The sequence below is a fragment of the Colossoma macropomum genome, unplaced genomic scaffold (assembly GCF_904425465.1).
Source record: "Colossoma macropomum unplaced genomic scaffold, Colossoma_macropomum, whole genome shotgun sequence".
In the NCBI taxonomy this organism is placed as follows: Eukaryota; Metazoa; Chordata; class Actinopteri; order Characiformes; family Serrasalmidae; genus Colossoma; species Colossoma macropomum.
In genome coordinates this window covers 31654824-31675832 of record NW_023494786.1, presented here as the reverse complement: position 1 = coordinate 31675832, position 21009 = coordinate 31654824, and the positions used below count along the sequence as shown (strand labels likewise).

The 21009-nt window shown below is 40.1% G+C and overlaps 1 protein-coding gene across 2 annotated transcripts; it reads left to right on the top strand.

Moving 5' to 3' along the window:
* The first annotated feature begins 20 nt into the window (after nt 1–20).
* mknk2a (MAPK interacting serine/threonine kinase 2a) lies at nt 21–20753 on the top strand. Of its 2 annotated transcripts, none has more exons than XM_036565330.1 (14): nt 21–146; nt 2259–2418; nt 2514–2604; nt 3714–3815; nt 4283–4380; nt 7433–7512; nt 7667–7740; nt 8449–8553; nt 9444–9499; nt 9676–9771; nt 16810–17004; nt 18372–18536; nt 18779–18819; nt 19087–20753. In XM_036565330.1, the coding sequence occupies exons 2-14, from the start codon at nt 2368–2370 to the stop codon at nt 19385–19387; spliced, it is 1455 nt and encodes a 484-aa protein (XP_036421223.1). In that variant the 5' UTR covers nt 21–146; nt 2259–2367; the 3' UTR covers nt 19388–20753. The 2 variants fall into 2 exon arrangements, with proteins under 2 accessions (XP_036421223.1, XP_036421222.1); XM_036565329.1 differs by having other exon boundaries at nt 25–146; nt 2254–2418; nt 19087–20752.
* Nucleotides 20754–21009: the final 256 nt, after the last annotated feature.

Here is a 21009-nt window from a genome sequence, read left to right as displayed (position 1 = left end):
GAGGTTTTATATGCGGAGACGCGAAAGCTGAGTGACAGTTTTGATTTAGAAAAGAAAACCGTTGGAAAAGAGGAGATTGCTAACCGACTGTTGGTCGCAGCAACGGCTCAAAAACTGGATTCTCACGGAAAATAACGTTAAACGGGGTAGGATATCTGATATTTCCAGTGTTTAGTAACAGTTTTGGTGGTCTGAGTGAACTTTCGGACAACCTTTTTCTTTTTTTTACTCAAACGACGTTGCAGAACTGTGAATAGACGTTAGACCTGCTTTGCTAACCTTAACCAACAATTAATTAGCTGGTTAACTGCTTAATTTAACTGTTGTTGGCTGTTTAACATCGATTCTGAGCTTAAACTTAAGACGAGGCTGAAGTTGGCTTCCCATTCGCCAGCATCTTGTTCGAATTTTCCCGTTCCACCTTAAATGGTGCAGCAGTTACGTTCTGGTGCCTGAGGCTGAGAATGTAACTGCAGCACCATTTAAGGTGGAACGGGAAAATTCAAACACGATGCTGGCTAGTTACTTCAGCTTCAGTATTTTCAGTGTCTAGTTACTCTGAGAAGATATTTTTTGCTCTTTCATTTTATTGTACGATGATAAATGATCTGTATTGGATCTGTTTTTGCATTACCCTGAAGGATTGCATTGGATTTAAAGCTGACGTTAAGTCCCATTGACTCTCATCAGTTGACTGGAAATGTCTTGATTGTTTATAGGACTGTTTGTGTTTTTTATCTGAAGGTAAAGTCGACGTGAGTTTTTGCTGTGTTTAGGACAGTGTTATTGTTTTCTTGACTAGGTCTGGTTTGTAATTCAGTAGAACATTTGTTGGTTGGTGATTTATACTCATTTTACAGCATTTTTCAGAAGCACCTGATGAAAGCTGGTTGACCAAACAGCTAGCCAGCTAGATATATCACTCAGAAATGCATTTTAATTATTATTATTTTTTTTGCTATATATGTAGTATATATGGCATCTCTGCAAAACAAGAGGGCCCAGCATTACATGCATTGCCCCCCTTTTTACGTGTAGTACTTTCCCACTTGTAGTACTTCACATTTAAAGTTCTTCAAGGTCTCTTTAGTAAAGGGAATGGTACTATATAGAACCGTTTCATGCTTAAATGGTCCTATGCATGATGAAATGGTTCTTCAGATTCAAGAGTCAAGTTTGTAACAATAGAAGAACCCTTTTTGGTGCTACAAAGAACCATTAACATGTTCCCTGTCAATCTGAAGAACCATTTAAGCATGCAAACAGTTCTATATAGAAGTACTTACTACCTTTATTAAAGAATTGCTCTGCACATGTCAGTGTCTGCTCTTCACCCCATTTTAACAACATGGATGGCTTGAAATTAACTGATGAGTTAAACCAGGTGTGTCTGAGCAGGAAAAGCAGGAAAATGTGCAGAGTTGGGGATTTAATCCAGGCGAAGGATTAAGAAACACTGCTATAAGGATTTGGACTGCATAATGGCTGATGATGGACTAACACAGTGTAATCCACCATGAATTATACTTTTTGTAATCCCCCTAACCTCCTAAGTGGAGATGACAAACTTCATGGGTGAGAAATGTTTCAAAGTATAGCCTCCTGCAGCATTGCTGGGAGTTGCCACTAGGGTTGGGTGATAGGGCAATAATATTACTGCAATACTTTCATGATGCACAGCATGCATCACCATATTCAGTTCCTCTGAGATTTAATGAGCTGGAACAGACAGAATAGAACCTGTAGTGTCACATATAAAAATACTATAGTAATTAATCTGCAGCTACAATGATTTTTATTCTGTGTTTTACTAACTAAGCTGTACAGATTCAATTAAACAGGCCTAATTTTTCTCAGTCTGTAATGAAACGTAGTTAGTGTTCTTTAAGTACTGACAACATCCACAATAGGCTCAGAAAAGTGTATCGTGACATAATTTATTGTGATAACGATAAAATATCATGTTGCCCACCCCTAGTGACAACCCTTACTCGTGCACTTTCATTGCTGACCAAAATAGTAAGCCAAGTCCATTTACTTGACTGCATAAAACAAACTTTTATGGGGCAAGTGGAATTTCCCTTCACTATTTTCTTGCCCCTTCTTCACAGTTCAGTCTTTTTATTGGAGGTTTAAAAAAAAAGAGAGATTAAAAACTGCACTCACTGTGTTACAGAATCAGTGAAATCAATTCTAATGGGCAGATTAGGGGTATTTTTATTAAGGCTGAACTTCTGCTTCTGTGTTGTTCAGTGTAGGAGTCCTGCGCTGCCACCTTGCTGACCTTGCTGCCGATTCGGACTCGAGCTACTGCCCTGTGGTTCAGTCACCCAGCTGAACTCAGACACCGATCTCAATCCATTTAAAATGGTGCAAAACAAGAACACAGACGTCACGGGATTCCATCGCTCTTATAAGGTTAGTGTCTCGAGGTTCAAGGTAATGTCAGAGGAACTGATTGAGTAGATGAAGTAAATATTGTCTAATCTTTTATCCATCTTTACCTCTTCCAGGTTGAAAACCCTTTTGAGAAAGATGAATTTGCCAAAAGGGAATCGCATATGCGGGAAGCACCGTTTGATTTGGATCACCCCCCGAGACCTGGTGAGACGTGATTGTAGGTGGTGTTGCAGGGTGATACGACGATATGTTATCCTTATTGTGATAAGCTACATGGTGGTGCTCTTTTCTGAGTATTTCATGAGTATTGCCAGCACTTTCAGACCAGTGGTTCCTAACCTGGTCCTCAGAGCCCCCCAAATGGTCCACATTTTTCCTTCATCCCTATGTGCTGCGAGAAAAATGTGGACCGTCTAGGTGGGCCCTCAGTGGAAGGTTGGGAACCAGGACTGGGTTGCACCAGGTTTTCGCTCAGTTAAAACCAGGGCATTGATTAGAGCTGTAAATAAAATTGCAATGTATAGTGTTTAGAATTTTTAGCTTAGTTAACCAAAAAAAGTGATATTTTTGTTATTTTTTTGTGGTTTCTGATGGTTTCCCCAACACTTACACCTGCTGAGAGGGGTGTAAATATTTAGTAATGACTAAACTCAGTGTTAAAACTAGTTTGTGTGATGCAACTAGTTCTGATTTAGTAATGCATAACCTGAACTTGATTAACACTTACGTTACAACTAGTCTATGTTTAAACTTACTGCACAACTGGTGCAACTGGCCACTGTGAGCTAGTGCCCTGAACAACTGCACGTATCATAAAATCAGATTTAGACCAATTAGAGTACCTGTAAGCACCAGCCACCAGTGTATAGTAAATGCCTAAACTGCAGATTAGCTGATTAACGCCTCACTCTCGTAACTACAGACTTTACATGCTCCAATAAATGCTTTTATTTATGTTGCACATTATGATATTTTTTTTAATTGAAAACACTAGTAAGCCTGGGGTTCAGCAGGGTTATATGTGGCACTGGTGTTTTGCTGGTGCCTGTCCTGAAATCATGCACGTCATGCATGTTTTGAGGTATTGTGATGCTACACTGTGTTTCTGCCAAATTGTTCACCCTTATTTACCTAGCGTTCAGTTACACTGTTGGTTTTCAGCAGCTGCCCTACAGTAACCTATCCATTATCTTTATCAGTGTTGTGCAGAGTTCAGTGTTATTAGACTGTGGACTTGGCACTTTCTGCTTTTTCTCTTTAGATTTTCTACCGTCTTCAGTAGCTCAAACTTTTCGCTCGCTCCTGTTTTTCAGACATGCCGTCCAGCGAGCCCATCGACATCCCAAACGCTAAGAGGAGGAACAAGAAGAAAAAGAGATGCAGAGCTACCGACAGCTTCACTGGGCGCTTTGAAGGCAAGCTGCCTCTTTACTTCTTTTTAAAGGAAAATTAAATTAAAGGGCTTTAGTCATCAGTGTTTCATTCTGGACACCTGTTAGATAACCAGCAGGGTCTGATTATTCCTTTTCTGCACTGTCATGCAAAAACTGAGATTTCGAACCAAATCTCTTTAAATTAACGTACATTGAAGTTAAGAGCATTTTACCTTCTCTTGTAAAGTTACTATTCTAGAGTTACAATGTTTTCTTATGAGAAACGTGTTTGATATTTTGTGTCAGAAATCAGATCACGTGATATCGTCCATGTGTTCAGTTCCAACTGTTACCAGTTCAGCAGTTTGGTAGTTAATGTAAATGGACATAAATTACTTCAGTGGTTCACCCCGTTGACAAATGTCCTTGTCGCTGTCAGCAGTTAGTTTAGAAGGGAGTTTTCTAATTGAACAGCATGTTAATAAAACATTTCTTTAAAATATTTACAGATGTTTACAGACTGCAGGACGAGGTTCTTGGAGAAGGAGCTTATGCAGTTGTGCAGGCGTGCATCAACCTGATCACAAACAAGGAATATGCAGTAAAGGTGAGCTCAGTTTGTTAACATCGAGGTTAAACATACTTCTTAAAAAATGCAACTTCGTGTCCTCAGCTGTGTTTGTAGAGGTTTTGCAAGGACGGCTGTACAGTTATTGATATTAATTCTAGCTTGCATCAGAGCACTGCAGTTCTGTAAACGTTTCCTGAAAAGCTGAAGTTAGTTTGAAACAAGAACCTTTGCTGTAATTGGGTAGTTGGGTCTGTGCTGTGGTGTGTATGGAGTCAAACTCTTTGGCAGTTGTGCTTAAAAGAAAACACCCCTCTGAGATCACTTCTGGCTGCCTAAACGTCCCCTGCTGAGGCCTGTTACATAACCGTGTAGGTGGAGTCGGTGAAGGAACACACCACTTCTGTTAATATGCAGCATTTTGTTGTGTTTTTGGTTTGTTCTTGCTGTGGTTGCTCAGCATCTGTGTGGAGCGGTCAGTTCTGTGTGTTTCCCCGTTCTAAAACAGCTCCCTGCTCTGCCTCCACTGTCAAAACCCCACAGTGCCTGCTCAGCAGAGAAACTTCCTTTTTCAGTTGTTGACAATTTGTAGCGGACAGGCTGGTCAGAAAACAGGGCTTTGCTGTGTCTCTTCACTCAGTCTGTTTGCCTGTTGGACTTCCAGTAGGGCTGACCAAGGTTGTCACCGTGCCAGGAATTTGACTTCAATATGCAATACCATTGGAGTTTAGTACCCTAATGACGAAAACAATACTATGACAAACATTACTAACATACAGTTTTAACAGTATTTTATTGGATTGACCACAGAAAAAAATTAATTTTTAAAACTGATTTTTGAGGATTAGTCTTTTTTAATAAAGTATGCTTGGCATGAAATTTTAGCTGATGATTAATCGCCATTTAAATAATTGCGATTAACATTAATTTTATTTGAAGGACAATTAAGTTGTAATAATACAAGTCTAAAGTGACAAAACTGGCTGATTAGCTATCTTAACAAGCTGTTGATTCTTAGTGGCTCCCTCAAACAGCTCAAGCTCAAGTAAACAAACGTCACTTACCACTGCCATCTAGTGGTGTGGTAACTTTAAGAAGGTAAATTTTCCTGGTTTTTTGCTTTTTGTTGACATGCATAAATAAAATGTCAACCTAAAAGATAATGTGCTCATTTTATACTGTTAAGATGTAAACATATCAGAATCCAAATTGAAATATGCTGAAAATGTCATTACACCCCTATTTGATTCAATGTGTAACAGCAGTTGGGACAGTATGTACTGGTTTCCAGGCTGAACACAAAGGGAATTGGAGAGAGCGGGACAGAATTCTATGTGCGGGACGGTTAACCTGCTGTTTCATAGTGAATATTCTGTAACTTCTTTCCAAATGGGGTGTGGGATTGAAAACCGCAGGTGCTCAGTTTTCCTGCAGTCTGGCTGCATTATAAAATTCCAGGTGTCATAAGAGCCACATTTCTTCGCTGACTTTCAGTGCTCTCCTGAAATGTCAGTCGCTGCAGAGACATGTGCTCAGAGTGTGTCAACAGTGTTTTGTTTGGCGATGGCTGTGTCAGAGGTAAGCATTTGAGGCCCAGGTAGATGGGCTGTGGAACGAGTTGACAGAGGCAGCTGGACTGTCCTGTCCAGCAGAGATGTTTTTGTAGCAATCAGTGATTTTTAGACTGATCTTAAGAGCCCCTGCGGATTGATCATTGATTTGTGTGCACATGTTTTTTTTTGCTGAGTTTCCTCATTTGCAAGGATTTTAAGGAAGAAAGTTACCTGTGAAGGCACTATGCTAAATGTCTGGCAAGGAAATTTCCTTTTTTGTCATGGAAAAGTCATAAAATTTCACTGTTTAAACAGTGTATGAATGAAATTGCTTTAGATGTCTCTGTTTAAGCAGAACTGCCCTAAGTAGGTTTAAATCTTGTGGGGGTGAAATGGAGACCACCACTAGCTTTGTGCTAAGAAAACATTGAAATATCCATAGTGGCGCTAGCAGACGTTTACATTGAGGTTCGCAGGCTATTTATGAAGTTAAGATTTCTGCATTATCACTGCTGTATAAAGATTTTACACATTTTTGCCACATGAAGTCCTTTATTTTTTTTCATTGAGCTATTCTGGGATCTTTAAAAGGCTTTACATGGTATACTGTTGTTCGGTTAAGCCCATTTTTAGTGAGTAACAAGATTACTCAATTAATCGTCAATATTCTTTGTTACTCATGTAATCGATAGTGATAGTCCTACTTCATATTGCTGTCAGTATGATATATTTTCCCAAGCTTCATCCCAGAATGCTTGCTCTGCATGAAGTGGCCTGCTTTGAAACCGCTTCTTCTAAAGCGGAGTAAAGGGCCGTTTACGTAATTAATTATGCAAATGTTCATGTTTGGTTTCTGCCTCATTTTCTCTTGGCCCAGATTTTTTGGTCCATGCTAGTTCTCTCTCTCTCTCTGTCTTTGTGTTTGCTCATGTGCTGTCTGGACTGTCCTGCCAAGACTTTCACCAGCCCAAGAAAGTAACCTGGTTAAATAAGCGATGTCTTTCTGGCCTCTTTGTTCCAGCAGAGTGAAAGCAAAGGGAAGCCGGCAGTCAGAGGGCTTTAAACTGTTCAGAATGATGGGAGTGAATCTGAGTGTCACTGTGGTGTCTTGTGCTGGAGGGTGCTGGCTGACAGCCCCTATGTCTTTGTGTTAACATGCTGACTCGGTGGTCTGCAGGGTTGTTATGGGTGGCTGGTGGCACAGTGTCTGTGTGCTAATCCCCTGCTTACATTGTGCACTCACTGGGCCGGCCACAATACGTGGGTCTGTCTCACCCAGCACAGCATGCACACGTAGGACTATGAAGGGCAGAATGCTGGTAGGATAACCTTGGCCCTGTGTTAGACAGGCTGTACTGGAGGTTTCCTGCTATAAAGGAAGACCTGGGTGTAATGACCCTTTCAAATGAGGAAACAAGGTCGTGCTTGTGTGCAAAATATAGATATTTCTGACCCTGAACAGAGGCAGCGTGTTCTGACCCTGAATGGGGGAACTTGAGATGTTGGGTTAATTGTGAGTGCATGTGTGTGTGTTCCAGATTATTGAGAAAAGGCCGGGGCACAGCCGGAGCCGTGTTTTTAGAGAAGTGGAGATGCTCTATCAGTGCCAGGGTCACAGGTAGGACACGTGATAGACAAAAACAAGGTTTTAGGATTTTTTTTTTTCTTTTTGTTTTCGTCAAAGTCTCAAAACATGCATATAACAATTTTTCACCTCAGAAACCAGTGGTGAAATGTACAGCGTGATGAGACAGAACTTCTCCTTTTCACAGAAACATCCTGGAGCTGGTCGAGTTCTTTGAAGAAGATGAGAAGTTCTATTTGGTGTTTGAGAAACTGAGAGGAGGTTGGTAGACACTGTTTACATATTGGTGCCTGACGTTTTTCAGACTGCTTTCTTAATTTCAATGCATATGCATTGTTCAATATTAATTTTTACCCCATAGTCTAGACTTTCCCAGCCACATTTCTTAGGCACTAAAAAGGGTTCTGCCATTGTTACGATATCAAGCTTTTAACAATAGAGGAACATTTTGGTGCTATATAGAATCTTTTTCAAAAGGTGTTGTAATCCGAAGAACCATTTCACCATGCAAAGAGCGTTTTAAGCATGCAAATGGGTCGTTGAGTGTTTATGGTTGTATATAGAGCCATTGTCTTTACTAAAGAACCCTTGAAACACCATCTTTTTAGGTGTGTACATTAGCAAAAACATTGTTTTGAGTTTTAAAAGGGGAAATTAAACCTAGTAAGAGCTTGTGAAATGTCTGGAGATAAGTTAGACAGATCAGAGGCAACCAAACCTCCATGTGTTGACATTACAACCACAACTTAACTGGGTTTGGCACACTATGTTTACGGGTCAAGCCTCAAGCCAAAAGAACTGGATATTCTGGTCTTCTGAGCTAAAATAAATCAGGTCTGAATCTCAATTTATAAAAAAGTCACAATTTAAATTGCAGTTGCAATATTAGTCAGAAAAATATTTTAGTTTTCTAGCCCCAGGAATTTGGGCAGTTGTTAATGTTAAACCTTGATGTGTTCTGTGTGGTAGGTTCTGTGTTGACTCACATCCACAGAAGACAGCACTTTAGCGAACAGGAAGCCAGCATTGTGGTGCAGGAAATCGCCAGTGCTCTGGACTTCCTACACAGCAAAGGTGAACCTGCCTTGTCCATTTCACAACATACAAGCCCAGTCCAAATTCAGCCTCCACTTCCGTCCAATTTCCAGTTTTTAGAGGCTGTTTACACTTAGCTTTAACATGTTTTGTGTCCAGATCATATCTGGATCAACTTTGGTCGGATTCCATTTACACTTTTCGCTAATGTGTCTCGAGTTTGACCAGATTCAGCTGTACTTATCCCGTGTAAAAAGCGTGTCAACACACACCTTGTTTGTTTAACTTTTGTTTGCTCTTTTCCCCCATTATGATATGAGTCGGCAAACTTGACATGCTTGCGTGAAGGCTCTTGGTTAGGGGTAACCTCAGGCTTGCATATCCTTCATTTTTTTGTTTCATCATTGATCCCCTTTTCTGCTAGTCAGCGTCCAGCAGACACATTTCCACTCGTGTAAATGTATACAGAAAACAAAAAATCATTCCTTCTACACTTTTGTTGGATGTGGTCAAGATCTGTCGCTGACCACCTCCAAATGCGGTTTGTGTGATTTGATCATAATCCGAACACAGTGCATCCTGAGGATGTTTACACCTGGCTTTTCATGCAGTCAGGTGAAATCCAAACGTGATCTGATCACCAAAAGCGCATATTAATGCAAGATTTAAACAGTTTCAAGTTTAGAAATACAGCTTGTGCTCTTTATTCAAACCTAGTCTTGGACTAAATCGCATTGTTAATTGCACCATTAAAATGCTAATTGGTTTTTGGCTTCTGTGTCTGGAAAACCAGCCATTAGACAGCATTCTCATAAAAAGGAGGAAGTGGCTAGAGGAAGTGGAGGAAACTTGGGATTAAGCCCGACTGTATCTTTTTAGAGTCTTTAAGTAGTTAAAAATGTAAAAATGCTTATTTTTATTCCCTGTAGGAATGGCACACCGGGATCTGAAGCCAGAGAACATTCTCTGTGAGCATTGTGACAGGGTGAGTGTCTTTTGGCTTGTGAGGACATTGGACCAGATTATTGATGACAAATCCCACTGAGTGCAAACAACGCTTGTGCTAATCCTTGCCATAGTTATAAAGACCTTTTGAAGACTAAAGCTTTCCCAGGTGTGTCTTCCATAAAGAAGATTTGACACTAAATGTCTTGTCTGCAGATTTCTCCAGTGAAAATCTGTGATTTTGACCTGGGCAGTGGAATCAAGCTGAACAGTGACAGCTCCCCCATCTCCACTCCTGAGCTCCTGACTCCGGTGAGTGCAACAGACTGAGTACTTGTATTACTTAGTACTACTATTTTCGATGATATAGCAGGGATATGCGCGTTGTCATAGCTGTTCTTCAAGGAAATACTTTAAGTATTTCTATTAAGTATTCAATCTTATCTGCCCTGCCCCTGAAGCTGTACCTTTATGACGGATTTACTGCACTGTTTCTGCGCAGTTCAGGAAGAAAACAAGGATAAGAGTTTTTATGGAGATGTAAACCTGTGGAGACGGACATTTGATAAGCTTCTTTTAACCTGAAGGAATTTATATCAGTAGAATCTCCAAGACTGTATTTTATTACCTGAATGTATTTAAAACACATGCAAGACACAGAAGTTAGTCCTTGCAACTATTAGATGAGACTACTCTAAAGCATTACTAGCTGGTTGCCCTGCTGTCTCTCTAAATCGGCTCCGACTAGTTCAAAATGCAGCGGCTGGCGTATGCCTAGAACTGTTGTGGCTCATTTTCTTCTGCTTGTAATCGTGGTGCTATTGTATAGTGTTTTATCTTTCCAATATTCTACTTATATTCCTGTGTAGAGCTCTTTTGAGTTGTGTAACTGAAGTGAAAAGTGCTAAACAAACATTATTTATTACATTGGGGGGAAAAAGGACTAAGGAAGTTGCAGCATAGAGCATGAAGCATTGTTCATATGAATTAAGTGAAGAGGAGTTTTTCTTTGTGCACTGAACACGTTTCCTCAGATCCCTAAAATCTTCCTTCAATTTTCTGGACTTTCCAGAAACGGCTAAAAACAGGCTTCCTGCAGGCCTGTGGTTTGGAAAATACAGAACCCTCCCTTTATTATGTCGTTAAGGTTGTGCCCCATAGCAACCGCAAGCTCATTGGTCATGGCTGGGGGGATGGAGCTTGGCTGTGTTTTGGGAGTGGAAGCACATGACCTACTTTTTGAAATCTTGTGCCTCTTAAACATCTGTTAATGGAGTCTGTGTTCATTCATGCACAGTTCATGACTTGGTTAATCATGACAAGTGTTGGCTTTCTGAAATATGTAGTTTCATTTGAGCATTAGCCTCATACAGTCCCTTTCCTTAAAATCCCCCTTTTTCCTTCTGTTTTGCATATCTCTGGTTTTGGTTGAGTGAAATAGGACCTCAAAAAGTCCCTGGTTCACCAGACTGGTTCGTGACAAACCCTGAGCACTTCCCTTTTCAAGAACAAGGAACAGGGTAGTGGTGGATGAAATTTATGAAAGCCAATATTGCGATATTTTCCAAATTAGTCACAGTATCGAATGATATTCAAGTTGGTATTAGTAAAGTTAATGAACATTGTTTCTGAGTGCTGCTAATATAGGCTAAAAGAATGTCTGTCTTACAAACCTGACAGCCTGATTTGGTCTCCAAAAGTTACACCAAAGGAACACAGTTTTGTAAACTTTGACCACATACAAACCGCATTCCCAGAAAGGAACCGTGATACTGAAGCTCCTAGGAAATGACTTATGTTGCAGTTAATGTCCTGGATCAGGTCCTATATATCGATAAAGTGCACAGTGTAGAATTCCACCTATTTTTCTAAATTTCTGTATAATTCAGTGGTTGAGATGGTTGATTTGTGGAGACTCAGATTTCTATACAGTGGTGGTGATAGGAACCAGGGGTCACCATGACTACAACAGAACTATAGCCATTTTATTTACTAACCAAAACCACCAGTGAACCTACACGTGTCATTGTGAGGCAGCTCTTAAAGGCAGACGTCTGGTTCCTGTTAGCTCCACTGTGAACAGTTCTGCCTGAGTTTCTCTGCATTGAACCATTTCACATTTACATAAATGACTGACTGTTTATCTTAAATATTTAATATGATGTCCTTACATTTGGTAAATTTAACTGAAAATCAGCATCAAAAGTGGGACGGCAAAACCAGTCAACGGGTGTTTATATACCACTGAGCACTAGAGCAGGGCGGGACTCACTTCTCCTAACTTAGGGTTACAGCTAAGAGGACCTGTAGCTCTTCAGAATTAAATGGCTTTATCTGCACCCTTAGCGCTCTGTACGGAGTAAAGCTCCTGCAGGTGGCTGCGCTACATATGTTGTTGTGTCTGTAAGCCACAGGGAGCAGAAGGAGGGAGGTGCGGACAGACGTCAGAGACAGCGCTGTCTGAAGCAGCTAAAATTCCTCCCCGCTCAGATGGAGGTTATGTAAGCGGCCAGTCATGCAGAAAAGAAATCCAGCTGGGTGCTGAGCTTTCAGTTTGAACACTGCAACGTGCAGTGATTCATTCATTTCCGTCCACTCGGTCTGCTCACAGGAGCACGTCAACACTGAAATGCTGGTGGTGCTGAATGAGTGCTAGTTTGAACTAGCTTAAACTGACCTCTAATGGCTAATCGACCGCGTGCCAGCTTTCGCCCTGTTGTTGTTCCCCATGTCGCCGTTACTTGGACATATTTACAGTGCAGCTGGGGCTTCTATGGGGAAATGGACTAAGAAGGTTGAACCCAACCCATCACGGTTGTCTGAGCCATATTAGGGACAGGTAATATGGTAAAAATAGATCAGGATGCCTGAAGTCACTATACTTAGTTTTGAGTTATTTCTTTCAGACGTGGCCTAATAAAAACAAAACAAAGCTGAAAAATCTGTTGTCAACATGCTTATTTACATCCCACAGCAATGTTGGAGTAGTCTCTAGCTTGACATTTTCCCAGTTTAAAGCCTAAAGAACTCCTTTCAGATTGTGCATCTTGAAGATGGACTTTTGGAATAACTAGAACTGCTATGGGGTAGATTTTTGGGGGAGGGCTATTGTTGCTGTTGGATGTATGCTGGTGAAAGCCTCCCATTTAAATAGTTAACATTATTACTGTGAAGCTGAATATCTTATTATAGCCATATACCCGTAGTAACTGTCTTCAGATCATTACAGTGAAGAGGAATACTCAAATGACAAATGACTCCGAGGACAAGCTAAAAGCTAAAGTTAGCTGAATGAAATGGAAACAGTGATTCTATTTTTAGAAGTTACGCTAATGCTAGCTTGGTTGTATTTATTGTTGGTTGACACCACACTGCCTCTTGACAAGTTCTTATTAGGTTAAAGTTTCCCAAGTAAGACTTGATAGGACATCAGTAAATAAAGTAAGACTTAAAATTGCAGCTACTTGATTTGAAAATTTGCATTCTTTCGAAGTTTTGATCTAAAAGCGATTAATTGTTCAGACGTATACAGTGTTTTTGTGCTGATCGGGGGGAGTTTGTGTCTCAGTAGTGGTGCGATTCTGTTTCTATAATTAGCGGCTGCTTTCTTTAGCGTTGTATTCCCAGACCTGACCTCTGCCTCTGTCCTCTTCACACCTAATGCCACAGCAACAGACCTAATGCCACATTTTACATTGTGCCACAGCAACAAGCTGGTCAGGCAAATACCATGGAGTCGTGGTCCGACTCTAATGGAGTTTCTAAAAAGTCAGCTGTCCTCATCCCTGTTGGCAGTTATCATATCTCCTTGAACATTGTCTGGAGGAACACTCAGACCATTCTGGAAGGTCAGTCTGTTATCTTAGACAGTTCTAATATATATCAGTGCTTGGTGCACAGCCTGATCCATGGAGGTGGATGCTGCTGATAAACTGTTGGTCACTTTTTCTCCCTGCAGAGTTTCTGCACAGCCCACTGCAAATAGCCTTGCTGATGCGGTTGTGTAATATACAGAAAATCTTTTTGTCAGGCCACTGCTGAGTTACACCATCACTGAAAGTGGGTCTGCCTGTGCCCCTGGCCTGCTGAACTGCTGACCTGCTCATTCTGTGCCCACTGGCTGTTTTTCCATTGCTTTAAAGTATTAATGCACTGTTCTGATCCGAATGGATGAATGTGTGCATGGTTGTGTTATGTAACCTTTTCTGCTAGGGTTGGGGCTTGTTTATCTCCTCAGAGAGGCTCAAATCCTATTCCCCTGTGCAGCAGGAGTAGCAGCAGCAGCCTTTTGGCCTAGTTACCACATGATACAGGCAGCAGCTCATGGGTTCTGCTGGAACAGTTGGCTGCTGACATGCCTCTGTGGCTGAACCGGATCAGGCCGCCCAGCTTAGGCAGGAACAAAGAACAGAACAAAGCCTCTGTGTAGACATGGCATGAGGGATGGCAGGGTGGAGTGCAGAATGAGGACTGGTTAAGGTGTAAACATGCATTGTAATGTGTTTATCAGAAGGTGCAGCTACAACTGCATCGATGTTTAAATGTTATCCGTTATAACAGATTATTATAATAATATACAATAAATCATGCACTTATTTTGTATCCAGAACACAATTGTTGGACTTTTCAAGCATAATCCCAACAAAAGCTTAAAGCATTGTTTTTACTCTCTGTGATCTACTGCTGCATGTGTCTCGAAGCGTTATTTGTATTGCCTGTATTCCACTACACTGCATTTGTATATTCAATAAATATAAAAAAAAAATCTGAATTGTTAATCAGATTTGAATTGAATCAGATTTCATGATAGTAATCAAATCGAACCGTTCTGAGCTCAGAGACATGTAGCCAGTATATAAACTTCCATTCAGAGTTTATTGTTTTCAATAAAATAAAACCAATTTAATTGATGGAAAATGTATAAAATGGTTAAGGTGCACCTTCACAAGTTTTAAATAAGCGGAAAGACGCTATGAAGCTGACATTTTAGATGTGTACAGAATAATTTAAACGATTCTTAAAAAAAACTCACATGTGAAAATAAATTAAGAAGTTAACATGTCCTCTAAAAAATCCTCCTTAAACATGTGATTTGGCCAGGTGTGTTCAGACTCTTGCATATGAATGTGTAGCACCAAGAATGAAGTTATAACAAAGTGAATTCACAGAATACCTCCAGAATCTTGATGTATCAGGATAAAAACCTGACAAATTACTGTAAACACAGGATTACAGTATTTAGTCATTTTAATAAATCTTTCTCAAACTCGAAATACTCATATTGAATAAGGCATCTACGAATTTGGTGTTTAGTTTATAGTATTTAAATCTACAATATAGAAATTATTATTGTATATAAAATAGCTAGTTATTATGATTAATGTAAAGTGATTCCAAACGTTTGGACAGAAGTGTGTCCTTCCTGTTGCTCATAAAGCTTGTATTTTTTTTTCCTTTTACATAATTTGAAAATCCCAGTTGCCCTTTGCATTGTGTTTTTTTATTTTCTTCTGTGAAGTTAGTTTTGGCAATACAAGGTTTTGTCAGAACAGTGACTGTATGCTTGCCAGAGACTATGGCTTCAGATCAGTTTTTTAATGACTTTTGTGTATATTAATTTTTAAATAGGTTTGTCAGCTCAGCATGCTCTTTTATGCAGGCTTTACTTCTTCATTAAGAACATAATGTGGTAAAACAAGCTTTCTCTAATGATAATGCTGCCCCTGGCCTTGATGTCTGGTTTGAAAATAGGTTTGGAGATATGTTGGGGTATATTTTTACTTCGTGTGTAAACAAATGTACACTCGTGCCCCAGGCCTGTGTTACCTTGATGCTGCAGATAAGAGAGGCACCATTTGCTAAACCTTGACATATAATGTCTGAAGTTTCCTGAGGATGGAGTTGAGCAAACATGTTCATCCTTGAGTGTCTAAAATGCTTGAGTTTTGATGGGCAGGTTCAGGGTTGGAAAAATGTGTGAAAGGTTTTGGGGATTTGAAAAGCCACAAAGTCATCAGTCGTCGGACGTTTGGCAGTCTTTTAGTTAGCAGTTAAATTGGGTTTTTTACTGTGGGTGAAACAGTGCAGGTTATTTAACTGTGAACTGGTCTCAGCTGGAGCTTTAACAACCAGGAGGCTGTCGACAATGATAATAGACCATGAAATGACAGTGTGAAGATTGTATGTGGCCCAATCACCTGGAGCTGCCCTCTTTACTCAGTGCCCTGGATTTAGTTTAGATTGTATTTAAGCAGCAGTGTGCTCAAGGGTGGGTGATAAGACGTTATCATAAGTGTTATCATGATAAATTACGTTAGAATGCCTTTTTATCAGTAGATCTTATCGTCAGTACTTCTAGAACACTAAACTGCATGTACAATTTAGAAAAAAAATTAGAGAGCTTGTAAACAACCACTGTATAGTATCTGCATAGTAACAAGTAACCGAAAGTCATCCCATTATTTTATTAATGTACTTTTACCAGATGTTTGTCCGTTTTTTGTGTTGTACCACTGTTTTGCTGGTGCAGTTCTTCGTTTCCAGTTTGTTCACAAAACTCAAAGGGTTCTTTTACACCTATCTTGTTTGTTCCAGACCTCCGGACTTTTCAGTTTGGTCCGAATCAAAATAGCATGTGTGAGTCCAGACCAAAGGATCAAAATTTGGCCCAAGCTAAAGAAGTGGTCTCAGTCCAGGTTAAACTGAAACATGGCTCGGTTCTTTTGCAGTGTGAAAGCACTTTTGTGGGTGATTTGGACGTTCAGACAGATTACAGGGAGTTGAGACTGGCTGTCGTCAGCCAGTAAACAATGAAAGAACAAGAACCAGGAGAGAAGTAAAAATGAGCCGCAGTAGCACACGGGGAGAGGAGACGAAATATTTCATTGTAATTTGGGCCAACAAGTCAAAAAACAACTTGGGGCAAAAAAACACAAAAGCCAAAACTAATACCTTATTTTCTGAGAGGATGAGGAAGGGTGTTTACTTTTCTCCATTCAAACGGAAAAGGCTGCCTGCTGAATTTACAACACGCCAACGTCAGGTGCTCCTCTTCAAACCAGTCAGTGTTAAATATAGGGAGACGCAGCCCACGTTCTTTAGTGTGGTCGCTAAATTACAATGTGAAGCCAAAACCAACCAAATCAAATGGATACGGTATAACAAAAATGTGAACTGTAACTTTCAGGTGTGAAAATGCCATAAAAATAAAATATCATGACACATTCATATCATGAAATTGTTTTCAACTAGCATGTGATATTATATTTGTCCACCTTTACTGTGTTCCTGTGGTTTCTTGTGGTGCATATTCTAGTAATGGTGTTGACTTCATTATATTTGTTTTTGCAGTGTGGCTCAGCGGAGTACATGGCTCCTGAAGTGGTGGAGGCCTTCAATGAGGAAGCCAGCATCTACGACAAGCGCTGCGACCTGTGGAGCCTCGGGGTCATCCTCTACATCTTGCTCAGTGGATATCCGCCATTTGTGGGTCGCTGCGGGACCGACTGTGGCTGGGACTGGGGAGAGCCGTGTCATGCCTGTCAGGTGTGTAAACGTTGTTGTTGTTAATATATAGTACTGAGCAGAAGTGTTAAGCAGCCATAATTCTCTACAGCTGTTTATCTGGGCAGTAAGTGTGGTTTTGCCAGTAAAAACACTACATAACATTAGAATAAATACAAATCACAACTACAGTAAAATGTAACAAGGTGTTATCAGTAAAGCTATTACTATGCACTTTAGAAAAGCACAGGTTTGGACTTTTCGCTGCTCTCCAGCCATGGCATGGATTTGTTCAATTCCATCAGCAGCACCTGATTTAATTTAATGAAGGATTAATTAGATAAACTAGGATAAACTGGTTTTGGATGGTAGCTGAAAGCACTGGACTTCCTCAAGGAGAGCTCAGGCAAAGCTAACACACTGAAATGTGTTGTCTCTTAATGGATTGTTTGTTTATTCTAATGTCAAACAAATACATGCTTATTGCCCGGATAAATGCTTTTACATATCATTTTTACAGACTGCCTAGAATGTTTGCATACTACTGTATTTAAAAAAATAAATAAAATAATCTATCATGTGACCGGTGTAGGGCTGGGCAGTTTCATCACAGGGTCATATTATACGCTTCTGAGTATGTCATGGATATTACTAGTGCTTGTCTCATTACAGAGAGAACATCATTCGTCTTGTATATCTACGTTTAGTGCAGTAAAGTGTGTGAGATGTTAAATAAAAATCATTTGTACTCATAGTGCTAGTATTTTTTTGGCTGTTCGGGCAAATCGTGACATTCCGTGTATCATAATGTCTGGAAGTATCGTTATATTTTTGTCATATCGTCCACCCCAACAACAACATTTATTTGTATAGCGCTTTTTACAACTAGTGTTGTCTCAAAGCAGCTTTACAGAAAAGCAGTTTATGGAGGGATGAAAAGAATAAAAAAGAAAATAAAGAAAATAGAAGAAAATTAAAAAGCCCACCGATACCGATGATGTCACCCATTCCTACTCTGTAGTTCTTGGCACAATGTACCAATCATAAAGAGCCATCAACACTCAGGTGCTGAATACTTTATCAGTACCTGAAACCTCAGAGAAACTTTCAAAGCGGTAATCTGAAATTAATCTTGTGCTTGATTGTGTACACCCTGTCTAACACCGAAAGCACTGTAAATTTTAAGTACATAAATGTTTACCCATTTGTGGTTATGGACACGAGCCCAAAGACTGAGTGCCAATATGTCACTGTATAGCAATACTTTCAATGTTTTATTACCACAGTTAGACACACATTTGGTTAAGAACAAAGTTTGTTTACATTCTACAAAGAAAAGGTCTGTGTGCTGGTGGAAGCTTTCGGAAAGGCCCTAACTGTTCTGTTTGTTTCCTTCATGATCTGCACAGAACATGCTGTTTGAGAGCATTCAGGAGGGAAAGTATGAGTTTCCAGAGAAAGACTGGGCGCACATCTCCCCCGCTGCCAAAGACCTCATCTCCAAGCTGCTTGTGCGGGATGCCAAAAACCGCCTGAGTGCGGCTCAGGTGCTGCAGCACCCGTGGGTGCAAGGGGTACGTCTGCTGCAGTATGGATCTAAGGGCCAGTTTTAAAGACATTGAATTTACTTAATGTTTCACTGGCCAAGACTAGACCTAATCCCTGTATGGGAACCAATTGCTAATACCAGCAGTTTATTGCACAATGCCATTTTTTTTTTAAATTCATTTTACATTATTAATTCTTCTTAATTGCTGAAATGGCATTTTAAAATCATTGCTTTTGGTAATTTCTTTTGTTTTTCTCCTTCCACTAGTGTGCTCCAAACATGGTGACGACATCTATACTCAATCAGAGGTGAGTTCTTGTCCTAGTATTGCATACTTTTAATGTTTATTATCCATACACAATTGCAAAGTAGTGAAAGAGTACTACACCTTGAATTTATAATGGATGAGAACTACTAGATTACGCCAATAAGATCAAACTAGGTGTTCATTAACTTTTATTTTGTAACTTTTATTTTTTGGATGAAGTTCTGTAGGGATTTTTGCTGAATAATCAAAACTGCCCTCCTAACTCTGTTTTTTGCTTTCCTTCTTTCTTTCTTTCTTTCTCTCGCAGAGGGGGTCGTGCTCAGGACCTGACTATGTTTGCCAGCTGTGCGGTGGCGGTGAACAGGCAGTTGGCGGAGCAGGAAGAAAGTGCAGAGCAGCTGCAGCAGCTGCACTTGGAGAATGATGATGGTTTTCCGTATCCGCTGCTCCTCCACGGCAGCCTGAGCTCCATCATGCCGCTCTCGCCCCTCACCAGGTCACGCCTGGCCCGGCGCCGGCGCGCCAGCAGCCCAAACCACGGGCCGGTGTGCGCGTCTGAATTACGGCAACTGCTCGCCCCACTGGTGGTGGTGGGAGACTGCGCGTGACCACCACGCATACATACATGCTGAAAAAGTGATGCACTGAACGTACTTGATTCAAACGTGTGCTCTATTACATCAGCACAAATTATTGCCAAAGTAAATAATATTTATATAAATTTAATTTAATTACATAAATAAGTATCTAAACTCAATTTTTTATTATATAGATGTTTATTCTTGTAATAATATCTACTGCATCAACACCTTTCTTGCCAAAAAATAAACTAAACAACACAATTGTTGATGTAATATATTTTATTAATGTTTAAATTATGTACGTTTGAAGCGAGTAAATTCAGCGTATCACTTTTGTCCGTGTCTGTCCTTTTGGACCCTCCAGCTGGACTGTGCCTGAAAGCCCCCAGACTTTTGTTCAACATGGGGCAATCAAAGCACTTTGGAGGAGTCCAGATACCTGTAGCACTTACACAGAAAAAAGCATTAAAAACCCTCAGATCACCCCAGAAACATGTACTGTGATAAGGGGGCTTCAGAAATGACTTTGTTCGACAATGTTAGTTTCTGCTTGGCTGTAAAAGACAAAAAAAAGACTCTGGACAAAAGCTGAGAAACCAAAGGATGTCATGGAGTGCTGCCTCCTCATGGATCCCACTGTGAAGATTGGAGTATTTGTTCAATGCATCAGGAGATAAATACCTTTTGCTTTTGCCTTTCTGTACTCATAGGGATCTGCTCAGCACAGCTGTGTACTTATGCAACCTCTGAGACTCGTGTCTTTTCTTGTCCTTTCTTAGAAGGGGCTGCTGGCAGACCACACTGTTGGTTAATGCAGGGTAGATTTTGGTTAAACTTGGTGCTGAGGCCTGGAGACTTTTATGCAAGTTGTCTAACAGGTTGCATACAACAAGAGCAGGAGAGGCTCAGATTTAATTTAATTTTTTTTTTTGTTTTATTTCATCTTTTCAGAGAAGGTGAGCCGCTATTGTTAAAAACCAATGCTGGGAAATGATTTATTTTCCCTTTTTGCCTCTTTCCCTGACAGATTCAAGGGCTTTCTTTGTCTTTAAGCTGACGGAGGCACATTTCAGCACCTTGCAGCCAATTACTAGAATGTAAATTGTTGAGTCCCAGGTGTTATTTTTTGTTTTCCAGGTTAGACTATTTAGACTCTTAGTCTCCATCACTGATTAAGGTCATTGTGATGCCTTCAGCTGTTCAAACACAGCTACATTGACCAATTAGTACAGGAGCCCTTCCCCCCAGATAGAAGAGGAAAAAAATGCTTTGCCTTCTTTTTTGGCAGCAGTATGTAAAAATATTGACTTAGTATGTCGAAACATGACATTCTCAAAAAATAATGATTTATTTTCTCAAAATAGTGACTTATTTTCTCAATTTTGACTTGTCAAAAAAATGAGTTGTTAAATTCCAAAAAAGTCATTATTTCAAGATATTAAGTCACTATTTTTTAGAAAATAATTCATTTCACAGTAATATTTTCTGAAAAACGTAACTTCAAGATTCTAAGTCAGTATTTTGACCCACTGCTGCCTGTCTTCTTCTTCTTCTTCTTCTTCTTCTTCTTCTTTTCTTCTTTTCTTTTTGTTCTTCTTTTCTTTCTTTTTCTTTTCCTCCTCTACCTGCGGGAGTGTGCTTCTATAAAT